The 26,863-nt window shown below is 39.9% G+C and overlaps 2 protein-coding genes across 8 annotated transcripts in view; one reads left to right on the top strand and one right to left on the bottom strand.

Annotated features, from left to right (window-relative positions):
* The window catches only part of LOC121895335 (adenylate cyclase type 9), a 33,875-nt gene extending 31,319 nt beyond the window's left edge, over positions 1 to 2,556 (bottom strand). For 2 of the 3 annotated variants that reach the window (XM_042408378.1, XM_042408380.1), the window contains exon 1: positions 2,483 to 2,556. The gene's annotated coding sequence lies outside the window, so the exon portion shown is untranslated. The remainder of the gene's footprint in view (positions 1 to 2,482) is intronic. The other variant, XM_042408379.1, reaches the window with a different exon arrangement.
* On the top strand, positions 1,243 to 21,337 carry LOC121895336 (polyhomeotic-like protein 2). 5 transcript variants are annotated; one of them, XM_042408382.1, is made up of 7 exons: positions 1,243 to 1,366; positions 2,503 to 2,665; positions 5,037 to 5,112; positions 6,582 to 6,693; positions 7,236 to 7,362; positions 13,899 to 14,133; positions 17,520 to 18,525. In XM_042408382.1, exons 2-7 carry the CDS (start codon positions 2,528 to 2,530, stop codon positions 17,753 to 17,755), a joined length of 924 nt encoding a protein of 307 aa, XP_042264316.1. In that variant the 5' UTR covers positions 1,243 to 1,366; positions 2,503 to 2,527; the 3' UTR covers positions 17,756 to 18,525. The 5 variants fall into 5 exon arrangements, with proteins under 5 accessions (XP_042264316.1, XP_042264315.1, XP_042264319.1 ...); XM_042408381.1 differs by having other exon boundaries at positions 1,243 to 1,452; XM_042408385.1 differs by lacking the exon at positions 17,520 to 18,525 and adding an exon at positions 14,221 to 15,329 and having other exon boundaries at positions 1,248 to 1,452.
* The last annotated feature ends 5,526 nt before the right edge of the window (positions 21,338 to 26,863 follow it).

The following is a 26,863-nucleotide window of genomic DNA, read 5'->3' as shown; positions in this document are numbered from 1 at the left end:
AGTGGTCTACTTGATTACTGTAGGCGAATTATTTAAACAGCATAAATACTGTATATTAATGATTCTGTGCCGAGCTTTTTGATCTATATAAGCAGCTAATCACTGCAGCAGTTTCCATCGTATACATTTAAACACAGCAGAAGGTCATGGTTTTGACTTTGTTTAATTTTCTTTCTGTCTTCACAGCTTGAACAAAATCAGTGAATGAATGACCAAAAAAACTGTTCGCACACTTTTATTTCTTACATTATAATTGTTAAGCTTTTAAATAAATGGGTTCACTCCAACACAAAAGCGACTGTGAATAAAATAGCGATTAACTGAAATAGGTATTTTTGTAAACGTCCCTCACAGTTCTGTTATGTTATGTTTCAGAACACGGACATGACAAAAGTGATGCGAGAAGGAAAAGACACTTGGCAGAACCGTCTTTTGCGATTCTGTTTCCACACGTCGAACATTCTTTGACACGCAGCTAAATTAAGCTTGACCATACATCCATGAGCTTGACAGTTAGCCTGCCACGGAGCAGGCTAGTTCTGCAGTATAAGTTGCCATGGTTATTGAGCGGGCAATCATAGAAGCCACAGTAATGGAACGGAACTCTCACTTAAATTAGCGAGACTTATCGAAATAAGCCAGGCTTTTCCTTTATCCAGCTTGATGGAATACCCCTCTGGGGTGTCTATATGCTTCTATTCCCCATTCACCACTATTACAAATACCCCAGTAAAGGCCTTAAAGCTCGCCAACGTTAGCAAGGATATAACGACACTGTGCCTTCAGAATAAATTCGTGAAACTGGACGAGAAGGACCAGTGTATGGTTCTTTAGTTTGGGAAATAAACTCAAGATCCACTTATTAGCTTTTTCCCCAAAACTTTTAACCGCATCTCACAGCCTTCCTCGGAGGACAAACAGTTGTTTGACAAAAAAGTCAAGGTTCACTTAGTAGCATTTTTCCCGGAGCTTTCTACTGCATCTCACGTTCATCGTGGCAACTAGGCAAATTCCATCCACTTGCTACCACCAAAGCTTCAGAAAAACGTTTGGAAGTGAACCTTGGGATCAACCTATCCCTTTTTGTTAAACTTCACGCTGATCAATCCCAATTTTATTTTAACAATATAAATGGTAAGATTTTAAAATGAATGCAGTGCAGCAAACACATTTTGCAACAGAAAAACAAATAGTTTCATCTTCCTCACTTCAAATAGCAGTACTTTGCGAGTCTTTAATTGTGAAGGTTTTTGCAGGAAGTCGCCTGGCTTGGCCATCAGTTGAACGCACTAAGAAGATTGTAATGTCTGCGGCTCATATGAAGAAAAGGCCGAAACAGAGTTTGGATATGAACCAGCCGCTAACTGTGCGTATGCTCGTGTAACGGGGAGGGTTAAATATCTGTCAGTGTTAAGCGGCGGACTGGCTCCTCGTCGTTTTGGGGGAAGGACTGTAAGTACATGAAAGCGTTGTTTGGAGCCGTTGAACAAAGAGCTTTTCCCCTCTATTGTTAACCAGCGGAGCGCCTGTTTTCTAACTGATCCAAAGGTGGTTTCGGACTGTAAAAGTAAGCTAACTCCTCTGAACTTTTCCTGGCTTTAAAAGGGGGAATGGAAACATGGGCTTTAATGCTGTGCAGTTTAATTCATTCACACTCCGCTAACAAATCCTTGTAACCACCGTGAAAGCTAAACTGTTTTGATACAAAGCTAACTAACGTTATAAGTCTACGCAACATTCATATTAGCAGAAAAGGTATTAAATGGGTTTCGTGTCCATGACCTCCATTTAAATTCAACTTGTGCAATTTAGACGTAAACATGTAAACTGGGAGTTTGAATTTAACTTTCTTACTAACGTTGTTATAAGTTATAATTCTTTAAAGCCAGCCAACTAGCCGATACGTTATTTCGCTAACAGTCATGTGTATGGCGGTTGCTGCAATCAGTTGTTTCATACTAATGGTTTATTATGAAGCCGGTGGGTTTCAACAACAACAACAACAACACAAATGTCTACGTTAACCTAACAGACTGCTTCTGTGTGGAGTCAAGCCAGACTGCGTTCTGAAACTTAACGTATCTTTTATCACAGCAAAAGATAAGTCATAAAATATGACCCAAAACGGATTCTGAGACATTGGGAGCCACTCTCGGTATCGGCTCCTATCAAAATCGCTTTTAGAAAAGAACCCCTTTGCTCACAATCGTTACGCCACATATCTGTCAGTTAGTGAGCGAGTTAACCAATTACAAAAGTAAACATTAAATCAAAAATGTGGCTTTAATGGATTATATCTAATGCCAAATTCAAAATGGGTTCTTCAGGAATCAAAATAACACTAACACTGTCAAGCAAAATGTTAGTAACACTGTGTGCTCTTGCCAAAACATTGAGGAACATTAAACTGCCACATTCTTTGTGTATCTGAACAATAGTAATTGGGGTTCAGGTCCACATGGCCAGCATATGTTGAGCTTACCATGCTGCTTTTGTTGACAGGTGAGGGGTGCCCTGTTCTCCAGCCATGACCTCTGGGAATGGGAGCACTGACAGCAGCCAACACAATGGAGAGAGCAAACCAGCCCAGGCTGTAGTTGGGTCCCACATCCTTACCCATCTGATAGAGGGCTTCGTTATCCAGGAGGGTGCCAAGCCTTTCCCTGTGAGTGCTACTGCTCTGCACCTGTCTGTCTGTAAAGTCACTAATACACACACAGAGAATATGATTATTATGTGACAGGAACAGTAATGAAAGACTTGAGTCAACTGACTTAAATGGCAGGTAACTGAAAAACATCTCTGGCCATTTTGACTTTTGACAAGTAATGGTTGACCAGGAGCAAAAACTTTTTTTTCTCCAACCTGTCTGATTGGCTGACTGCTTGTGTTTCTTGTCTCTGTCGTATCTCGTGTGTCTCTTTCATCATATTCCCAGATCTAAGACACTAACTAAGAGTGAAGTGCCATTATTACAAATAAAAATAATGGCCAAAATGTTGAAAATGTGACCAAAGTTGTTAGAAACCATTAGTATCATTTAATTTTTGGTAAAGTAGATGAAGCATATAACAGTATTTCACCTGCAAAAAACCATAGACTTGTGTACCTTTTTGACTACGTCCATTAATTTCAGGCACTAAGCAGCCACAGGAACTAAAAGTCCCTTTTTCCCAATCCATGACATCATGACAGACTGTTAACCTTTGCAGTCACATTTACCGAAGTACAACAGAGGCAAAGCAGGACGATTTGTTTCTGTTTGCTGCTCCGAAACTCTCAGCTCCAGTGCTGAATCTTAGCAAAGTCAGCTAAGCTACTTTTGAATCTGATGTTGTACAACCTTCTCTTCAATCCAGTGTGATTGACTATTCAGCTGTCAGGAGCCAATCAGGAGAGACACTCTGTCGCACTAGGATTTTATACATCACATAGCAGATGATGAACAGCAGCGTTATAGGATTGGTTTATAATTATTCAAGTCTGTCTTAAAACAACAGTCAGGTGCCCAAATGAACACTGTAACATGGTTCTCTTGCCATATCATTCCTCCTGTTCGTACTGACCATTAGAAGATCCCTTTGTTATGCTGGTAACATTTTGCTGCTAGAGCAAAAATTTAAAAAAAGTCACAAAAGAAAACAAAACGTTCCACAATCAATCATCTGTAAGGTGGTCAGTCCGAGCTGTCTTAAATCTGTCTTCTCTCATCTTTATGTTCCGATAAAATGAAACACGTTTAATATTATCAGAAGTTTTTGGCTCTCTCCAGCACCAAACAGGAAGCAGCAAACTGGGTAGTTACTAAGGTAATGGCAGAAAAAACTCCTCAAATACTGTCACGCACACACACGATAGACAGTGAATTAACGGTTCATCTCTCATTCCCACGTTCTTCTCCCACTAAAATAGCGCAGCTACCCAAAGGAGGCTGGTAGCGAGTTGAGATAAAAAAATCAAAAATGTATTGTTTGTACACAAATACAGTTTATCTTTATGGATTATATTGATGCTGAATTGACAAGAAGACAGTCAACATATGACGCCTTTTATCTTGTGTTTGGAGAGTCATGTGTTTTTGCAGACACATAAGGAGTTGTTTATGTCATATTTCTTAAAGGGAGTTTGGTGTAATATTCCCCTGGAGAGTGCAGGGAGCTTCAGTTTAATTCAAACTGCTAATATGTATATTTTTTTAATGTTTTGTCACCACTACAGAATATCCAGGTAACTGCTAAAGTATGATAAGGTTGTCTGACTGCTGTTAGTTATTGGTTTGATTAATGGTCTACAGTCTACCAGTATGTGTTTGTATTGATAGCTGATGGCGGCAGCTTATTGTACTCAGTTTCTAGCGGCAGTATGCAATGAATGATTGCCCTATGCGTGCATGTTTTTAAACTACTTCCCTAATTAAACATGATGTGCTTGATAAAACTTTAAAGCTCAGCATTCTTGTTGCCCTTTAGCTTCCCTTTTTTATAAGTCACATTATCATTTATTCACCCATAAAAAGTGAATATTTCTCTGTATAATATGACCTCCTCTTTCTGTCAGCTGATGTGTGTCTGCGGTGTATTTACTGGTTTTTCACACATGATTTCAGGCCAGTTGGAGAAGTTAAACCTGTGACCTTCTGCCTCTGTATTATTATCTCAAAATGAATCTAGTTATAGTCTTGCAAATAGTGACCTTGTGGCCCCAGTCTTTGCAAAATCTTATAGTCTGTTACTGAACTCAGTCAATTATGACACATCATCTTTAGATGTGAGAGGGTGTCAGACTTAAGTCTTTTCAAAGTCTTCTAGTGTATGGTAGGCATAATACAACACCGTGTTGACTCACCCAGGAAGTAGCCTACTCCCCACGACAACCCTGTTGTTCCACAGGAAACACTGATAATGCACTTACAATGCAAATGATAGGGGACAAAATCCACAGTCCTCCCTCTGTGCAAAAATGTATTTAAAAGTTTATCTGAAGCTAATATGAAGCGGTTTCACCTGCCATAATAACGTTTTTTTTTCTGTTTGCAGGTGGAACGTCCGTCTTTCTCAATTGAGAGCCTCAGGAGACACACAGACTCAAAGATGGACAGTCTCTCACCAAAGGGTAAAGTTTTTCAGACCAGTAGCAGAGCTTCATTATTAGCTGTTCCCAATATGGTGCACATGACTAGCTCACATTTCTCTTGTCTATGTAAGAATGTACAAATGTAAATGATATACACAAAATATTCTACAAAAATGATCAAGATGTATCACAGCATCATTTCAGATTGCATAATAATGTTGTTAGAGTGAAGGCTGGCAGCTTAAACTGCATTCTGAAGTGTTTCAGAGAGACTTGAACTCTCTACACAGGATCTGTGGTCTGAGCTGTGACGTGGTAAAGTGGGTCACAGAGCACAGAGGCAGTCATAGATTTGTCATAGGCATAGGTTTGTGATAGGATCAATCCATCCACCAATCCATTTCCCAGCACTTCTCCAGGTCACCATGGCAGCAGGCTGAGCAAGGTGGCCCAGATCCTGCTAAGCCCCATCCTGGGGGAACCTGAGGTGTTCCCAGGCCTGATGGGATATATAATCCCTCCAGTGTGTTGTGGGTGTACCCTGGGGTCCCTTCCCAGTTGGATGTGCCTTGAATGTGTCTAAAGGGAGATGAATCCTGACCAGATGCTCCTTTATCTACTTTTAAAACAAAGGAGTAGTGGTTCTACCCCCAGCTCATTCTGAATGTCTGAGCTCCCCCTGTCACTAAAGGCTCCAAACAAACTTTTTCATGTGACATGTTGTCTGACCATTAGGGTGCACACTTTCAGAAAGTCTCTTCTTGAATGATTCATGGCGTTGCACGTGGTTGTAGTTGTGTGAAGAATGAAAAAGGAGAGCTTGAGAGAGCAGTTCAAACCCCACCTACTTTTACACTTCCACATACCTGTCCACAACAATTTATGAAGGGTGCAAAAGTTGTGGAAGGCAGCCTTTGTATCTGCGATTTCATCATGAGATCATGATCACAGGCGAGTCCGTAAACCAACAGCTCACCACGACGGTCCTGTCGCTACAGGTGGCACTATGAATGGCTGACAGACTGGATATTGCGTGTAGGGATGCAACTAACGATTATTTTCATCATCAGTCAATCTGTCAATTATTTTCTCAATTAATAGATTAGTTGTTTGGTCTATAAAGTGTCAGAAATGGTCAAGCATGTTGATAATTGTTTCCCTAAGCCTAAGATGTAACCTCAAATGTCCTATTTTGTCCACAACCCAAAGATATTCAGTTTACTGTCATAGAGGACTAAAGAAGCCAGAAAATATTTACATTTGAGAAGCTGGAATCAGAGAATTTTAGCCTTTTTTTCTTAAAAAATGACTCAAAACAATTTATCAATTATTAAAATCATTGGCGATTCATTTAAACTAATCAATTAATCAACTAATCCTTGCAGCTCTAATTGTGTGCCATGTCTTGCAGAAGTTAGTCCTTGTTCCTACATAGATGTTGGTAACGGTAGCTCTGGTGTTTGCCTGTGTCTGGCTGACTGTGTGTTATCCATGAACTCCGCCCTCAGAGTTAAAGGCCCAGCAGGAGCCCATGCTGACCTGTGAGCTGTGTGGCAGGGTGGACTTCGCCTACGTCTTCAAAAGGTCAAAGAGGTTCTGTTCTACAGTGTGTGCCAAACGGTAAGACATGAGGGTCTGCTCATTTTCTTTATTTCCACAGTTTGCCCTGTACTGGAAATATCTCCATATGTCATCATCAGCCCTGTGATTGGTGCAGCACAAGAACACATGTAGAATACAGATATTTAGGAAATATGTGTAGTAGCTGTGTGCAGATGTGGCAGTGTCATTATCCTTGTGTGTGTCTGAAGAAACACTGACAGGATGTTGTATTCCTGTCCGCCCACCTGTCTATGTGATGGAGAGTCATGGAGTATTGAGTGAGGCAAGTCAACAAAGTGTCAACACTAAGGGGATTTATGCTAATGAGATGCAAGCTTTCAACACCTTCTCATGTAAGAATACGAAAATATAAGTCCATATACAGCAAACACACGAGGCATGACAAATCTATGGTTTGGTGCATTATGTACAATATGGAGCTTGTATTGTTCTACTGCTGGTTAAAATGAACAATCATGAAAATAAACCAGCTAAGATTCATTATGAGGCTGTGCTCTTTATGTCTGAGTTTTAGCTAACCATGTTAACTCTTTTTGTAGCTACAATGTGGGATGTACAAAGAGAATGGGTCTCTTCCCAAACCGCAAAACCACCCTGGAGAACATGAAGAAACAAAGAGCACTGAACAGAAACCACAAAAATTCCCATTTAGAGTCTAAAAGGAAGGTGAGATTGCATTCAGCTTGTGATTTTTCATTTGTAATGTTATTTTGTGAAACATTTCCTCACCTGAATAAGTGTCCTCTCTTATAAATCAGACCAATATGTCTTCTTATTTTACAGGTCATTTAATTTTGTATTAATTACCTGGAAATTTAGAGAGTAAGAGTAATTTGCACGAATTTAATGGTTAATTTCCAGGACATTTTACAGAAAGGGTGGTGCACTTTGGTACAAATTATAAGAAAAACCGAAGAAGTGTTAAATTGGTTTAGGTGGTAAGTACAGCGTAGCCACACGCACAAAACATGCCCGTCTCGTACACACCACACAGACAGCGTAGCCACACACACACACAACATGTACGTTGCACACACAGCAGTGGCTGTGGCACAGACAGTACAGCCATATACACACATTGTTGTGTGTGTCCTTCAGCATGAATGAAGAAGACACAAAGCTCACAATTTGTAATACCTCAAGTCCAAAATAAGCCGTAAAGGGACAACCTTAGAAACATTTGAAACACTTAACTTAATCAGACACTTAAAAAACCATCACTGTGGTGAACATGCCCAATTTCATGAAGAAAAATGTAAGTTATTTAAATATTTAATGAACATACAATTGAATTTCAATATTCCATTAAAGAATAGTTACAAAAATGTTTGTGTATGCTGTCAATTAGAAACAAAGGAAATATATAAAGAAAGAAAGAAAATCTTTCTTTCTTATTAAATTCTTATAAAGAAAGAAAATTGGAATCACCAAAAATTGGAATATGCAGCTCAGACTTCAATCGGCGCATCTCTACCGTTGTCACATATGAACTCCGGACAATGTCCAGAGGATCAGGTCCAGACATTTTCCTGAGTTGCCCTTTCACACATGTAGCACACAGCAGGAGACTGTGCCAAACACGTGCTCACCTACTGGATATACTCCCATTTGGTTTAGGCAAATGCAGAAGACAGGACATGACGCAAAAAGTATGCTGCAGTTGTAATTCAGCATTTTTAAGCTTTTCATCAGAAATAAAACTGCTTTTATTTTACGAGAAATCACAGGAAGTCATCTCTCCCATTAGCACTAGCTTCACAGTGGAGCATTCAGGTCCAGTCAAAACAATGCAACTTAGCTGGCCTGCTGTGTTTATCCAGTGCCAGTCACACATGTAAAATAGTGGCTTTAATTTTTTGTTCTGCTTGTTCAACAGTTGTTTGATAAATTGCTCATATCATCTCCCTTACTGCTGTATTTTGTTGCACTTCTGGCGGCGGGTAGTTGTTGCCCACTCACTCACTGTGAATTCTCCGGAGAATTCACTGCTATATTCTCACATGGATTCAATCGGACATTACATGGACTTTGTACTAGAGAGCTGGATGGGTAAAGCCTATTTAATGTCCAGTCCGGCTGATTTGGACATTTGCATTCGCACATACAGCTCCTCCAGGTAATGTCCAGAAAATTTCAGGGTTGCAGTGCATGTGTGCAAGGGGCTATAGATAAGCACTCTGAATGTCAGTATAGTTATAATTAGTCATATGATCTCTCTCAGATAGGCTAAACATTAATATCTTCAGGTTTTCATTTAACAGTCACACTCTCACCTGGGGGGATACGAGCCTGGTCTGACTTGTTCCCCTGGTGATGGGCTTTATAGCTGCATCATTACCTTGGATACTATGTAGCCTAATATTATAATTTGAAATGGTGTTAGAGTGAAGAGAGAGAGACTTGAGCTCTCTACACAGGATCTGTGGTCTGAGCTGTGACATGGTAAAGTGGGTCACAGAGCACAGAGGCAGTCATAGATTTGTCATAGGCATAGGTTTATGATAGGATCAATCCATCCACCAATCCATTTCCCAGCACTTCTCCAGGTCACCATGGCAGCAGGCTGAGCAAGGTGGCCCAGATATCCTCCTGCTAAGCCCTATCCTAGGGGAACCTGAGGTGTTCCCAGGCCTGATGGGATATATTATGAAATATAAAATAAGAGAACGCAAATATGTACACCTTAAAACTATCAAATAAAGGTAAAATTACTCATAAAATTATATTCTATAGGACAAGATTTTGCTATTACATATGGTAAACATTTAAAGCTCAAATTATGCTTTTACTGCAACATGCAAACAGATGCATAAAACTATGTACTTTGTACATGAAACCTCAAGTAGACTCTGAATTAGTAAAAAGGTGTGAATAACTCATGTAGATGTATTACCTGTCAAGATACTCAAAATACAAATAGAGGAGTAGAAGAAACTGGCCTGGTAACTCTACTCAACATTACATACACGTCTACATTTTCAAATGCACTTTTAATAATATCAAAACACACGTAGTGATAACATATGTTAAAACACTCAGAATTTTATTCAAAACTTTTTTTTGAACTACTTTGACCTGGGGCTCATATTTGTATGGAAAAAAGGACTCAATGTCCATGTTGAGGCCACGCAAATCTATCAACTGCCTTTATCATGTGACTCTGGTGTGACAAACCACTTGGTTCAACTTGGGCCTCACGTGCTACAGGGTTTGGGGATGCTTGTGGGTCAACAGGTTCTGATGCTATGGCTCTAAGAGTAGAATTAATTTCTCCATTGGCTTGGCTCGGCTCATAAGAGTTTGAGTTTTGTGGGTCTCTGCTATCTCTCTCCTCCCTCTGAAAATTCCCATCCTCCTCCTCCACTTCAACTCCTCCTTGGAGCTACCCGCAGTGGATCTGTAGATGCCATGTCACCATTTTGCATGATCCATTCCCTTGTGCGAGATTCGGCATCTCCTGGTTATAGAATATTACTTGGAGGTGTTTGGTCATCAGATGATCCACCAGAGGACACAACATCCTCTTGTTCCATATCCAGAGGCAGTGAGGTAGCAGGCATGATGAGGTTTTAGTGAATCATTTTCTCTTCATCACTGCTGACCTTCTTTAAGCGGTACACAAGGAGCTTGTGATCCTTCCAAGTGAACTCATACGGGTCAGATTCCCATCGGCTTCTTTTTCCCTCGTCTTATTGTCATGAATATGCGATTGCCTGCAGACACAGGAGAACCTTTGACTGCTGTTTTTGATATGATTGCTGTCTGGTTGCGTGTTGTTAGGCAACTTTCATTGATTCCCTCAGGTCATGTTTCAGCTTAGTGACACAGGCATCATAGTCAACCACTCTCTCATCTCTCAGAGCAGATCCAAACCTGACATCCACTGGCAAATGGGGAATCCTTCCGAACATGAGATAGAAGGCGGTATAACTTGTTGTCTCATGGCTGGCACAATTGTTCTTCTCATGAGGGGGCAAAGCTTGTAGTATACTTCAATTGCTGGAATGCATGAGCAAGGCATGTGAAATGATCTGTAACCACAAGGACATCCACAGAGCAGTTGTTTGAGTTCTCATCACTCTAAAAAATTATGCACACCAACTCAAGTTGAGCATGAGTATGGATGGACTCAAGGGGGGCTCTGGATTCAGGTTCTGGAGATTTGCTCACCGTTTACACCTTGTCACATACTCCTTCACTTCCTGCTACTGGCCAATCCAATAAAACCGCTGTCATGCCAACTAAAGGATGCAACTCTGGCCTTGATGTCCTTCATCGTCATGGATGCCCTTGAGCAATAATGGTCTCAGTCCTGGTGGGACAACAAGCTGGTGGACCTTATGGCCTGAGAACAGGTCATTGGTAACCCTGTGCAGAAGACCGTTTACCAACTTAAGCTTTTCCCATTGCCTCAGAAGTCTAAGAACCTGAGCATTCTCATGGCTCCTCTCCCGCCTGGACAGGCACTGCTTTCACTGAACATAATACATGGCTCTGGATATTGTAGTGTCCTCTTCCTCCTATTGTTGGAGTCCTACATGCAAGAGAGCTGGGAGTGTTCTCTGTGAATGCAGGGAGTAAATATTGCCAACTACCTCTATAGTAGCCACAGTGTGAACAGGGCTCCCATACACTATGAGCGGAAAGGAGGGCTGCAACAGTGTTGGTGGTGACATTACCAGATTTTTCCCTTGGTGTTTAATGTTCTGAGGATAGGGCCAGAGTGTTCACAGTCAGATGGAATGCATCCTGGACATCATTGGGCTGAACCTCCTTCATCTTGTTGACAAGAGACTGGTAGGGCTCTTGGATAATTCGTGTGGTAAAACTGCCCTTAATAAAGGGATTCTGCTGAGGGGGTCAAGGATGACATTCTGCACGCCTGGGACATATTTGATATCAAAGTCAAAAGGGGCTTATTTGGACAAGTACTGCTACTCACTAGCATCCAGGTTAGGCTTGCATTAGCTAAGGTTAGCATTAACTAACAAAATGAAGGGCTTGTTCAAATCTGGGTGAACAAACATCAAAGTGTCTAAGACAGCCTGTTTCAGAGACTAGAGGGCTTCCTGGCATTCTGTAGTCCAGTCAGCAGGAGACATCTTATGCCATTTTGGGAGCTGGAAAGAGGCTTGGACTTGGGCTCAGATGTCAGCTTGTACAGTGGCCTTACTAGGGTAGAGAAGACTTCAATGAAGTGGTTTTGGTAGTTGAACATGCCCAGAGCTTCTGAGGAGAGGGAGTACATCCATCCTCTATCAAGAGGTCCTTCTTTGTAAGGTTTGCTATGACCTCAACCTTCTCTGAATCTGTAGACACACCATTCTCAGTGATTATATGGCCCAACTTGAGTTTCCATCTCAAAAGCAAGTTTGAGGTCATGGTTCTGCAGGTGACCGAAAACTGGAGGTCAGATCCATGTAGCTAAATAAATTATTACCTCCGAGAGCAGCCAGGGCATCAGACTGGTGAGGCAGAGGGAAAGCATCCTTAAAGGTACATTTAGCTCCCTAAAATTGGTGCACACTGAAAGGTCTTCATTCTTCTTCCAAACTAACACCAGGGGAGATGACCACTCACTGAAGGACTTCCTGATGATACCCTTTTCCTCCATCTCATCGAGAACCACCTTGAGCTTGTGGTAGTCTGCTGGAGAGACTCTTCTATAGGGGAGATGGAAGGGCCACTCATTCTTGAGATGGATACGATGAACAAAATCTTTTGCTTCTCCACAGTCAAGCTTATCCCTGGAAAACAATCCATTATATTTGGCAACCAGAGCATTGACCTTATCTTTCCATGGCTCACTCACTTCACAGGAGTTAAGATCCAGCCGTGCCTGTTCAAGCTCCAAGAGCATGGGACCAGTGTCCTCCACAGACTGATGGTTCACTCTAATGTTACCATAGACTTCTTGTGGGGTCTCCTAAGGAATGCTACCAGCACAGGTTGATGGGTCAAGGTCTTCCAGGGTGATACAGGGGACACACATCTGCCAGCTTTGAGTTACACTGCAAAGTAAGTGACTCATCCAAGGGGTTCAGGACCCTGACCAGGACCCAGCCATCATCCCAAAGAGGCACCACAGCTCTGCCAACAATCACATTTTGGTTGAGGGTTCTTGATGTTGGAGGCTCCATGATAACTGCACTGCTAATGGAGAGGTTGGACTGCATAGGGAGTTTGCCCCGTAGTATGTGCTCTGTGCAAGGCTGCAGTATTACAGACTTCTTTTAGCTTCACTGTGCCTGTCTTGTCTGAAATATGGTGGCCCCAGTCTATGTGTATAAACGTGTTGCTGCCGTATTTGTGCCTTTAGATGACGTTATTTTGAGTGTCGATGGAGCACCTACAGTATCTACAAAGCTTTTTTGGGGGGTTTATACCGCTTTAAGGTGTGTAGCTATCATCTGTGAAGTGTAGTAAAAAATATTTTTGAGGGGAGTTTTGTGTGACAGGTTAGTGCAGTTTATCACAACAGAACAGCAGAAGAGTTGATAATGTATTTCTCAGTGGTTACAGATCAGTGTTGATGTGACTATTATTAGCAGGAGGATTGAGCCGTTATAATGGCAGGCAGGCTGAGCTTCAGTAACATCAATGTGCTGGCTCCCACTGTCCGGATGGGAACTAGGCGGTGCCTGCCATTGCTCGCTGGCTGTCTGGGGCGAATGAACACAAATGATCCCGCGGCCAAACTTGTGTCAATTACACACACACACAAAAAAACAAATGCTGCTGTGGTCAAACTCAAGCGAGTAGCGCAAGGCGAAGATTCACTTCGCAATTGGTGTGAAGACAACATAAAAATCAACACTTACATAGCAACTAATTTTAGAAAAAACCTAATTTGCTTATATCATTTGACACACAACACTACACACTGAAAACTTTTCCAAATTTTATCTAATTCAGAGTAATTCATTAAGATCTTTCTAATTTTTTTACATTCTTGTTTTAACTTTTTTTTCTTATATTTTGTACCTAATTGCACCTCTCTCTGTACAATGTCCTAAAATATCTGCAATTTACTCTGAAAATTTCCAGGAAATTACTTTAAAATTAAGAACTGTTACTGTCTTTTATCTGACATAATATCTTTTCAGTCATTTCTACATTAGATCGTATCAAATTTAGTTTTCTCTTCAGTATGTGCATTGTATGGAAAACCCACTGACTCTCAGCTTGCTCCCTCTGTGCAGAAGCCTGCTATTGTTGCTCTGTCCTCTGGTCACTCGGTCCACCCTGCACAGGGAGAATCCAGTCAGTGTTCAGACTTGTCCGGCTACAAGAGACCCCCATCCCCTCTGTTGGCTGGCCAGCGGGTGCCTGTGGTGCAAGGCTCTGAGCTGCCCCTACTGCCCCACAGCTTCTTGCCCAGTGACCCTGGTCAGTGGAACGTGGAGGATGTCTACGTGTTCATCTGCTCTCTGCCAGGTGGGCGCTACTGCAACTGTCACTGTGTTACATCTGTTCACATTCAACATGTTATAGTATTTTCACTGGCACCTCTGTCTTTGATAGTGACAGTGTAGAGGTGAAGAGATATGATGGAAGAGGGAGGAGGGATGCAATGCAACAAAGGTCCTGAGCCAGACTCAAACCTGGGACACTGCCATTACATGTTCATTGTAGAGCTGCAACAATTAGTCGATTAATCGATTAGTTGATGAACAGAAGATTCATCAACTGTTTTGATGATTGATTAATTGTTTGTCATTTTTCAAGCAAAAATACCAAACATTTGATGTTTCCAGTTTCCCAAATGTGATGATTTGCTGTTCTTCTTTATCATATTTGACAGTAAATTGAACATCTTAAAATTTTAAACTGTTAGAACAAGCAAATCGAAGACATCACTCTATGAAATTGTGAATGCCATGTTTTCACAAATTTGAAAAAATTTGTAACATTTCACAGACTAAATAATTATTTGATGAATCGAGAAAATGATCGGCAGATTATCTGATCATGACAGTACTTGTTACATTGTCTTGAACTGTGGAAACATTAAAGACCCTGAAAACATCTTTTCTAAGCCAGCTTCTCACTATAAGTGATGAACACACAATTTGTGCCAAATTTATAAAAGTTAAGGTTATTTGCCATGAGGGATTTCTGGGATTGTGTTTTTCTCTGAGCTCATCTCACTGGTTTGAAGTGGGTGGGACTTGGAAGAGAGATGATGTCACATATTTACATGCACCAATTAGAATTTTGCGACATTTGAATCCAAACGTGATGACAGATGTGGGGGTGTTTGCTGATGTTTCCAGGCCACTGTCAATCAAATCTCATCAGACTACACCCACAATTAGCTGAGTTTTTTTCAACTCCTAAAAGAGTACTTGACTGATGGCTCTGCACATGGGATTTGTTGTATAGAATATCACCAGTCTTATCCTTTTTAACAATATTGTTGAAGTTCTCAAATATGTAATCAAAACAATTGTTAGTTGTAGAACTACAGATAGAAGTGCACCGATACTGATATCGGCTATCACTCCCATACTGACTCAAATAGCTGGATTGGGTATTGGTGGCATTGGGCCGATCTTATTGTCTTATTTATTTATTGGGACCAAATACAGTGTTAAACACAAATGTTACCTTTTGATGTACTGTACCAGAGTTATCTTATAGCTAATTTTCATCTGCTGTCCCTTTGGCAGGTCACAATTAAAAAATATAACAGCACAATAACAAACAGTACAAAGCAAAAAACACACAGGGCACATAATACAAAATACAAAGCTACACACATTAGCACATCACATACACCCACAATGTCAACTAGAAATTAATAATGTAAGCTTGTCAAATTAAAAGCAAGATTATTTATGTTCATGAGAAGACCATGAGATGAAATTTAGAGTCGGTGTTACAGAGCTGAGTAGTTTTTAGCAGATTTTTTTAATTTGGTTTTGAACAAACTGACGGAGCTACAGTTCTTCATATCATCAGGTAGGGCATTCCACTGAGTTGTGGCTTTCACAGAGAAAGCTGACTGTAGAAATGCAGTGCGATGAAATGGTATGGTACAATCTCGTACAGAGGACATTCTGGAAGATCTAATAGAACTTACTGAGTGAGTGTACACAAAGTCACATAGTGGAGGAGGCCAAACCATTTAAAATTTTATAAACAAGGCACAAATTTGAAAATAATCTAAAATTTTCAAAGCTCAGTAAATTGTATTTCTCTAGTACCCTACAGTGATGGAAATGCATTGGCTTTTTGTCCAGAGTTTTTAGAGTTTGTTTGTAGAAGGACTCAAGAGGTCTTATGGCTGTTTCTCCAGCCTGCCCCCAACATGTGATGCAATAAGACATATAGGACAGAATCATAGCATGCATAAATATCTTCTAATATGTCAGTTTCTAATATGTCTAAAATTTGCCCAGTTGTACTTGGTTTTAACTGTTTTTTAACATGTTTCTTAATGTTCAAATTTTGATCTAGTGTCACACCAAGATATTTAAAATCGGTGACTATGTCAATCCTTTCACCTTTGATGAGAATATCAGTGTTAGGAGGTCATACCATGGTTTTAGAGAAAAATATACCTTTTGTCTTGTTTACATATAGACTAAGACATCATTGATGAAGCCATTGTGTGATAATTTCCAACACAATTGTTATGTTAGCAGCTGCTAACTCAGCTGTTTTTGCATGTGTTTACACAACAGGGTCATCTGCATACATTTGCAGTTCTACATCATGACACTGTTGAGGGAGATCATTAATATATAGGCTAAATAATAGGGGACCTAACACTGACCCGTGTGGAACACCCACTCTGCACTTCATGTAACTGGACAGTGTGTCACCAACTTTAACACATTGTATCCTATTAGATAAATACGAAAACATCCATACCAGTACTCTAGATAGGAAGTTAAATTTAGAGAGTTTCAATATTAAAATATCATGATTGACTGTGTCGAATGCTTTATGCAGATCTAAAAATACAGCACCAACTACTCCTTTATCAAGTCTTGATATAATTTGCTCTATTAAGTCCAAGGTAGTAGTTTCAGTGGAATGATTTGTTCTTAAGCCAAATTGCATAGGATGTAGACCAAAATTGCTCGTTTTAAGAAATATTGTCAGTTGTTCAATGACAACTTTCTCAGCAACGTTTGAGAGTACTGGCAGTATACTTATTGGTCTGTAGTTACTGGCTTCAAGGCGGTCTCCAGATGTAAAAATATGCATGACAATGGTACATTTCCAGTCATCAGGAAAGGAGTTGTATTTAAAGTTGGAGTTAAAATATCTTTGTGTGATTTAACAAATATGGATAGAGATTTATACTCCCAGTTCACATTAAAATCACCCATAAGTAATAATTCTTTGTTGAAATTGCACTCTTTCAAGACTTCTGTGAGTTGACCATAGAAAGTGTCATCAGCAGAAGGGGGCCTATAGACACCTATGATGTAAAAAGACATTTGTTGGGACAAGATTATTTTTATCTCAACATATTCTAACATGTTACCCGCATTGTAAACCACACATTCACATTTTATGTTGTTTCTCACATAAAAAGCACCCTTCCTCCTCTTCCATCAGGTCTGTCTCTTCTTAATCAGTGGTATGCGGGCACCGTGAACATACTCGCTGGAGTTGTTTGTTTCAACCATGTTTCAGTCAGACACAGAAAGTCCAGATTTGAGTTAGCTGATTACTCTTTGCAGTAATGCTTCTGATGTTAAAATGTCCACCAAATAGCCCCCTCGGTTTCAGCTTCAGATCCCATGAGACTTTGGCATGATTGACATTTTGGAAGGTTTTGAATAACCTCTGCCTCCTCACTGCAGGGTTTCGACACACAGTGGTGTCAGCAGCAGATTTTGTGAGAGAGACACTGGACCTATCAAGGTCTCCACAGGCGAAAAGTTATTCATTGAGACATCATGAGTCTGTAAAGGGGGAAGTCTGGCTCAGAAAGTTGCTGGTCATTCATCACCGGCACCGAAGGAGTCCCAGACATACTCGGGCGCAAATCAGCACCAAAGTTCAGCAGCGCTCCAGGGGTCATTGGTCCAGGATTTAGCTGAACATCTCCGGAGAGCAGGAGCAGCATGAAGAGGAGACCTGCTACTCTCCAAAACAGGGTGGCAGATGACCGGTCCACTGGATCGGTGTTTTCCCTCTAGTACCTGTGCTCATCCATGCCGCAGGACAGAGGAATAAATTGCAAAATATCCCAGTGAATTGTGATTTCTTCAGCTGGCCATGAGCCAGCGTTTGTCCCAAGCCCAATTGCTAGGAGTGTGTGGTGGCCCAGCTGTTTTCAATCAGTGTTGATTGCTCTGGCCAGACAGACGCATACAAGCAATACAGCAGTTAGTACCAAGAGTAGTCCGAAAAGCACTCCATGAAACACAGCCCAGGTGTTTTTGCTGATGAAAAACTGCTTTGAACTTGACGCAGTTTTTGACAGGCATGCTCTGTGGTATGATAAATGGTCTTGCGGGACAGTCCTAGGCAGCAATCCCATCCAGGATCCCAGAAGGGTAGAAGCTCTTCTTAAGCCCCTCAGCACTGGCCCGGTGCATCCGGAACGTCCTCTCGACCACACCCAGGAGAAAAGGCCGCCATCCGGGCAGTTGGGATCCCCAGAAGATCCATTTTGCCAGGACCGCAGCCAGTGTTTAATCCCTCCATGTTTACCCTGATGTTTCCTTCAATGTTGAGATGGATGTGGAGGTGGTCTTGCTTGTCCATGTGGTCAGGGTTGCCGCGGGTATTTATCCTCCACCTTTTCCTCGATGCTTGTCTGGTATCAGACACCATTATTTTAATAAATAACAATTCAGTTAATCTGTGTCTATGTATTTATTTGTTACATTTAAGTAGTTAAGTTAGGAAAGCAATGTGTAAGTCAAGCCTGATTTTGTCTTACACATAAAAGAATGACCCCAGTCTCTTCCACACAGTGAGGCATACAGGTTATTAATTAAACACTGGTATCGGATCAGTACCCGGTATCGGCTGATACCCAAAGCCCAGGTATCGATATTGGTATGGGGACTGAAAAAGTCAGATTTGTGCATCCCTACCTACAGAGGCATATTTGCACTTGGCTGTCAATGTGTCAAGTTAAATGTTGTGGTTTTTCAACATCTCTGCTTGCAAAGTACAGTCTGTTCTTGGCTTGTAAGCTACAATTAACCTCAAGTTGTGTTTTTCTTCCTTTTCTTTGCTTTACTAAAGAATGAATTTATAAAAAACAAGATAGGATAACCAAGATCCTTGGCATGTGTCTGAGTACTTAAATTTAGATAAAGACGAACAATAACATCATATTTAACAGATCAAAATAAAATAGCATAAATTTGTCTTCTATTTAAATTAAAGGGTAGAGCCGTCATGTTATATTAATTTGAACAGTTTACATGCCATGAATACATTTCAGGGATTTATAGTACAACTGGAATTCATTATAAAAAGCATTAATAGTGGCTGGGGCTTTCATGGCTCTGTCTATATAATAATTTGACATTATGAGAATTGTGTTAATAAGCAGATTTTCCAATTTCTTGTTCTTCTCCTGTCCATACATTACATCTACATGTAATATGAGTTCATATTTAATCATCTGTCCCTCCCGTTGTAGGAAATAATGGATTAATCCTGGAAGGCTATTGATGTAGCACTTTTCTCCTTATGAAAGTAACACAGCAATTATTCAGCCAATGAGGATTTGGTCGGACAAGAGCATAAAGACCAACTAATCGACCAGCAGACTACAACCCTACAAATGTGAATATTTTCTGGTTTCTTTAGTCCTCTATAACAGTAAACTGAATATCTTTGGGTCGTGGACTTAGGACAAATAAGATATTTGAGGATGTCACCTTGGGCTCTGTGAAACAGTGATCAACATTTTTCACCATTTTCTGACATTTTATGGACCAAATAACTAATAAATTAATCAAGAGAATAATCAACAGATGAATCGATTATTAAAATAATAGTTAGTTGCAGTCTTAAAAAAATAAGTTTTTTATCTTGGTACTTTGGCAGGATCCAACACAGGTTTGTTACATTGTGTGGGTAAGTTCCTTTCAGTAATAAAACATTACAATGACTTGAAGATAAAGAAAAACAAATACGATACAGATTAAACAAATACTGTACCAACAATGTATTTAAAAAATGTGGTGCCAAATTCTTCATGGTGATCATCATGAGACATCAGGCCAGTGGTGAGCAGAGCTGTGGTGATCCTCACTGTTGACTGTCTGCCGCAGGGTGTCTGGAAATCGCTGAGGAGTTCCGCTCTCAGGAGATCGATGGACAGGCCCTGCTGCTGCTGAAGGAGGACCATCTCATGGGAACCATGAATATCAAACTGGGCCCTGCACTCAAGATCTTTGCCCAGATAAGCATGCTGAAAGACTCGTAGCCCAGCTCAGCCCTCACACACACACAGCTCTCAAAGGCAGCTCCATGACTGGACAAAAAGTATGTGCTGGGGATCCCATGCGTTGAGTTCAGGTAACAAGCCAGAATTGTTTGATGGATGTTTTGTCACGGCCTGCTCAACACAAGGACATCAGCTGTGACTGTTGGACTCACCTTTTACACTGAAATGTTCACTCTGGTAAACTTCAGGAAAGCCTTACCCCATAGTTTGAGAAGAATGCTGTTAATGTAGGATGTGTTTCATTGGCAACGTATCTTTATGTTCATAAAGCTTGAGTTTCTGCATGGGAGGTTTGCTGTTAAACATTTTTGGAAAACATACCTGCTTGATTAGGGGATCAGTGTCATCTCTATGCCATCTCTTTTAACTTGGGACATTTCAGTCACTGAGCGGCTCATGAAATTTGTTACAGGGAGAATGTTGAAAACAGGATATTATTGGATCTTCTTAGCAACTTAAAATGTGGAGATAAATAAATCAAAGTCAGTACAAATCATGTGAAATCAAAGATGCTAAACAAAGGATAAGGAAGGAATATAAAGAGGGGAAACTGTATAAATCAGCTGTATTGTTGCTGTAAATATATCTTCCAGTTGATGGAGCGAAAAAAAAATCATGTGCCATCTTTGATTGTACATGGTTTGTTTTAATTTAATATAATAGACTTTTCTTGAAGATATTTCTTGATGAGTGAGTTTATTCTTGGAAATAGAAATAGTAGTCGATAAAGTAATCTTTACTCGAGGTCTACTTAGTAGTTTTTTTCAGAGCCTTTTCAACAACATCCCATGGTCTGCATTAGTGAATGAAGTTTACTTTTTTGTGGGGTTGTGTGTGAGAGAGAGAGAGTTTTAGGAGCCATTTAGTGACTGAAATGTTCGAGTTGTAAATGCAAGAACATAATGTGAAGTATGTCCAGAATGTGTGTTTACACAAAGACTGGAAGCGGGAGGAAACTGCTGTCCTAACTCCATTAACAGTTGAGATGAAAGCCATCCAACAACTCAAAAGTTGTTCTATGCATTAACATTGTGGTTTGCAAATGAAGTAGAGCTTCGACAATTAGTCAATTAATGGATTAGTTGCCAACTATTGAACTAATTGCCAATTATTTTGGTAATCAATAAATCGTTTTGAGTCATCTTGTAAGAAAAAAAGTCCAACCTCTCTGATTCCAGCTTCTAAAATGTGAATATTTTCTGCTTTCTTTAGTCCTCTATGACAGTAAACTGAATATCTTGGGGTTTGGGCTGTTGGTTGGGACAAAACAAAAAAACAATATTTGAAGACATCAGCTTGGACTTTTGGGAAACGATGATCAACATTATTCACCATTTTCTGACACTTTATGGACCAAACAACTAATCCATTAATCCAGAAAATAATCAATAATGAAAATAATCATTAGTTGCAGCCCTAAATTGAGGCCATTTATTGACCAACAACCACTAATGAGATCTAGCACACCGTGTAAACAACAGAGTAGCTTCCCCCTGCGTCCTGTCTTTGTGTTAAGCTGGGCCTATCTCTCTACTGGACAAACAGAGATGAAGCCTGATTTCACTCCTGACTCTGGTAACACACAACACAAGCTTTTTTCCCTAAATATCAGAAAATGCCTTGATTTAATGGTTCGTTTTTATATTTAAAAAAATAATATAAATTTAAGAACCATTGGCTTAAAAACAAAGATTGATCATTTTGTGTATGTGTTAGACATAATAGCATTGAGTAGAAACACACTGACCCAACAAACGTCATGCAGTAAAAAAAAAAAGAAAAAAAGTTTGCCTGAGGCTGATTTGTACTTCTGTGTCTTTCCGTGTCTGTTTAGGGGCTAGACATGACAACACCTACACGATGTAATGTTTGTTGATTCAACTCTTCCATCATGTGTGAATGGTCTGTTAAGATGTCTTGCTACATTTTATTAGAAAGTGATTCAGTTATGTCAGTTTCATCCACTACTCAGTACCTGCTTAGGCCACTTGTACTTTAGTTTGTTAATAATGGACCATACTGGTACAGCTCTTTATCAGAAAAAGTGAATTGAAATGAATGCAAAACAGGAATTTTCTCATACACTCATGCTGCCATTCAGTGTTGCAGTATTATTGATCAGGTAGAGTATATGCACACAGGAAATGACTGCCATAAGTGCCTATGGTGAAATGTTGACACAGAAGTATAATTCAGGCTTCAAAAACTGAAAAGTGAGTTAGGTGTGGTTGGTTTGTCATTTCAGTACACTTTTACCAAAGTAAAGTGAATGTCAATGCTGTCACTAGAAATTTGTTAAAGGTACCCATTTTTAACCACAGTAATGATGTACTGGTTTTTTACTACAGATGGTGGAAAAGTTGTTTTCCAAAATATATTCTATTTAAAAAAACAAAACAAAACTGAGACACCCACTCTAAATAACATCAAATCTTAAAGCAGCTGTATTCCAAAACGTTCATTTTGTGGACTGACCTGGCAGTAATTTACCAGTCAACACTCAAAGACAGTTTATAATCTGCTTTACAGTCCTGTTGTGATGTCATTTATAGTATCTAATTTTGGAAAATGGTTTCTTCAGTGGCAGTTGAAATGCAAAGTCGATTGGTTCATGGCTGAACAAATCTTCACAAGAGACAGAATGCATCCTGAAAAGCATCTGTGTCGTGGTAATAACTGATGGTTAGTGGTAGACACTGTTTCTGTTACTGGAACATTTTTGTCTGTCAAAGAATTTTTTTTTTTTTTTTTTTGAAGAATAAAACCATTACATTAATTTTATTGACTGCATAAGATCATTTGTGATCATGATTAAGTGTTATACTGTATTTGTCCATCCTGTAAGTGCATACATTGGGTTTATCAGACAAAACCAGACCGATGAGAACTGTGAGACTGAACCAAAACAGTTAAGTTGTGGGCCTTAAAACCAAGACGATGTGCTAAAAGTGGTTAAAAAGCTGCAGAGTTGGTGGTAGTTCTCTGGGTTTGTCACGATGCATGACTGTTTTCATATCACACATTTGATCCACTGTTTCATAAAAATATAAATGAGTGTAGCTTTAAATTGATCATTTTTAATTGGTTATAATAACATTGTAAAGTCGAATAATTCCAGTGGTACATCCCAGACACTCAAATGACATTTCCTCACATATTGCCACTCTAAACCCAGAAATATATTGAACAAATTGTCAGACTGCATCATTTCAGATGTTGTGATTTATTCTCCCCAGTTTAAGACAAAGTTGTTTTTTTAGCTTCAATTTTACATGATCACAAACCATTCAAGTACATTTCAATCTGATGATGGCTATTGCCAAGAGCTCAATAAATTAACTTCTTCATTTAGGCATACTCAGTAGTTCACATCAAGTAAAGCGATCCCACAAAACCCTACAAACTAAAGAAAATAAAAAAGCTGAACAGTCTTCCAAAGTTCTGACATGATCATTTCCTCTGACATAAGTTTTTAAGACATTATTTGTACCTTACAAAATACGTTGCATAATCAAATCATCTTGATCTGTCAGAATAATTGTTTATAATAATTGTTTGTTTTTTGTCTGAGAGTCAAGAGGAAATATGACTCTATACATAGAATGGCTGCCATTAATAATTGTCATTTGTGTTATATATAAATTAACTTGTGTTCAAGTTGTACATGTAGAAAATAAGCATGTGATATCTTATGGGTTAAACCTTTGAATCATGTCACACTCCTGCCCCAATCTGTGATGTCACAGCAGGTGTTTTCAACAGGCTGCCAAGGACTAAATACCTCTTGTGACATCACTTATTAGGGTGTGGCCAGAAGTGCATCATGTTTGATTGTGTTATGTCCTAGAGAGCAGAGCAGTTTAACTAGTGATTCAGTACTGAATAGCACTTTGAAGAAATACAGATTTTACAATTTGGTGTTATTTTTGTAGCTCTGCCTATTAATTATGAGTTACAATAACATTATACACATCAAAATAATTGTTGTGACCTGGGAACGCATTAACATCCCCGAGATGATCAGACAGGTTTCCCTTTTAAAAACATGGCCAACTGAGCAACAGCTTCAAGACCCTCCGGAAGAGAGAAGAATTACAAGGCTATTTTTACTTGGAAGGTTAGTGATGAGTGAAGCAATAGTAGAAGTATTATATGATAGCTCAGAGAACAAGAAAAAAAGCTTCAACAGGACAAAAAAATTGGAGAGCCTCATAGGAAAAGCTTAACAATACACTGGAACTGGTGCTGAAGATACAGATACTGGATAAATGAAAGGAAAACCTGAATAAGTTAGCGAAGAACTGCTAAAGCTCTCACAGCCACCAGATCTCAACCCAACTCAACACCTATGGAAGATTTTAGAGTACATATTACACCCGAAATATACCAGGCACGGATGTGGGGTGACACGTCTGCTGCAGCATGGCCACAGCAGAGCCATAGCAGAGCACATCCATTATAACAACTGAGGTTGCTACACTGACCACAGAAGCCACGCCCACGGCTGTACAAGTACTGTTTAAAAATGATCAAAATAAATACCTCATTGTACCAGAGGCAATGTGATGTAGAAGTGCAACCTTGTGGGTTTTTTTTTTCATTGCACATTAAAATAAATCAATCAAATCAATGTGTATGCATGATCCTGTAGTTAAAATGATCTAGTTAATTGAGTAGCAGTCAATATAGCCTATGCTTCCGAACCCTGCATGATCACTTGGCAAAACACAATGGCTGGCACACAAAAAAGACAGTTGGTGTAGCACATGAAAGAATCCTGCTCTCCCCAACCTATGTGACGCGTCGTGTCCGTGCCTGATGTATTTCAGACGTTAGATGGCACTCCATCATCAAAATGAGGGAAAATCTTTTGGAAAAATGAATGAAAGAAATTTCTTTTTTTTCACTACCACCCAGGAACACATCCGAATCTCCCTTTCAGATGACAGAATTAGAGGGTGGTAAATACAACGATTTTCATGACTTTCAAAAACTTAGAATCACAAATCTTTTTTCACTCATCACTCGTCATGTGATTGACTGCAACAACATGAATGTCTTTGAGGAGAATTTCTGAAAGTGTGTGCCGTCCATCAGTCTCCATTTCTAAGATTCATCATGTGGGCAGCATGGTGGCTCAGTGGCTAGCACTGTTGCCTCACAGCAAGAAGGTTCAAAGGGTTCAATACCCAGCTGGGGAAGTTGTGTGGGGTTTACATGTTCTCCCCGTGTTTGCGTGGGTTTCCTCCTACCATCAAAAACATGTAGGGTAGGTTAATTCTCCTGTCAGCGCCCCTGACCAAAGGCACTGGCTTAAAACTGGACTTGGTCCCCCGGCGCTGCACAGTCGCTGCCCACTGCTCCTAATACTTAAAATGGGTTAAATGCAGAGATCAACTTTCACTGTACAATTGTATGTCTGATAAAGTAAGTAAGTCTCGTTCCTCTCTATGGTAGCAGGCTTTTCACCCCATCTTTGAGTGTGGCTATGACACTATAAACACGTCTCTTTAGACATTGCTGGACGATGCTTCATACAAACTAGTTTGTTTAAAGCATCCTGAAACCTCACACTAAACGGACTGAAAGCAACACATCCACAGCGCCAACATTCTCTGAGATTGTCTCAGTTAGCCTATCGGAATAATCTGAAAGATGCTAGAATCACATTAAAAAAAATCTACACATAAGAGCTTCAAACTATCTTAGACCAAATCTAAGACCATCTAACTGAGCCTTTTGCAGCCAATTAGAGGTTGCAGCTCCAAGCCATGAATGCAATGTATCAAAGCTGATATGAGTCCTTAGAAAGTTGAACAACTAATAAGTTCTTCCACTTCACCTTTGGAAATTTGAAAAATGTTACTGTGTCTACCCATGCTGCCCTGCAGATGACCCCTTTCATAGGACAGTGTGTCCATGTAGCAGAAGACGTGCATACAGTTTAGGGTTTTGGTTGGTAAAAAGATGTATAGGCACTGAGATTAAGCCATCTGGAAGTTTGCTTGTTTTTTTTGTTTTTTTAGATATTTTGGTTACATTATAAAGTGTTTTTCTCACCATTAACATGGTGGCTTTACACTATGCTAGCTATGCCATGTGGGTCCACCACTTTGGTGCCCACTGAAATATCCCAACAACTATTGGAGGGACCACTATGAAAGTTTGTTCAGACATTCATTGTGCTAATTAGTAAATGTTAGCATGCAAAGATGCTAAACTAAGATGGTCAGCATGGCAAACACAGGTTAACATTGTCACTTCGAGTATATTAGCATGCTGAAGTACAGCCGCCACACCTGCGAAGTCTTGTTTTGGTAGGTTGGGGTTAGACTGAGATATTTTGGTTAACGTTACAGTTTACAGTGTAGTTTTGATTATTGGGGATTTGGGGGTCCCATAACAAAATCAGGTTGTGTATCTCTGAGGTTATCCTGAGTATTATCTGGGGCGAGCTTAGATGAGGGTTTGTTCACAGTTTCACTGGCTTTAAGGGAAAACAAATCACTCAGGTTGAGCCAACACTGTTCATAATACATGTACATGTAAGAACTTCCAGAGTTTCTAGTAAGATTATATTCAAAATGTAGCCAGTTTAATGAGACTTCTGCCACATGTTGAAATAGGCTGGATGTTCAAATGCTTCCTTAAAATGCTGTTCAAATGTTGGTTTTAGAACAGAAATGATTGGTCAATAAATCAAATAGTTGCTCGACAGGAAATACACCT

The sequence above is a fragment of the Thunnus maccoyii genome, chromosome 4 (assembly GCF_910596095.1).
Source record: "Thunnus maccoyii chromosome 4, fThuMac1.1, whole genome shotgun sequence".
In the NCBI taxonomy this organism is placed as follows: Eukaryota; Metazoa; Chordata; class Actinopteri; order Scombriformes; family Scombridae; genus Thunnus; species Thunnus maccoyii.
The sequence above is the reverse complement of the archived record's forward strand: the minus strand, read 5'-3'. Positions and strand labels throughout refer to the sequence as shown.

Bases quoted from the DNA above. Each gene is read 5' to 3' on its own strand.
- LOC121895336 (XM_042408382.1), top strand. From the start codon at position 2,528: ATGACCTCTGGGAATGGGAGCACTGACAGCAGCCAACACAATGGAGAG. The intron at 2,666-5,036 runs GTGAGTGCTACT...TTCTGTTTGCAG, and splicing joins AGGGTGCCAAGCCTTTCCCT to GTGGAACGTCCGTCTTTCTC. The intron at 5,113-6,581 runs GTAAAGTTTTTC...CTCCGCCCTCAG, and splicing joins GGACAGTCTCTCACCAAAGG to AGTTAAAGGCCCAGCAGGAG.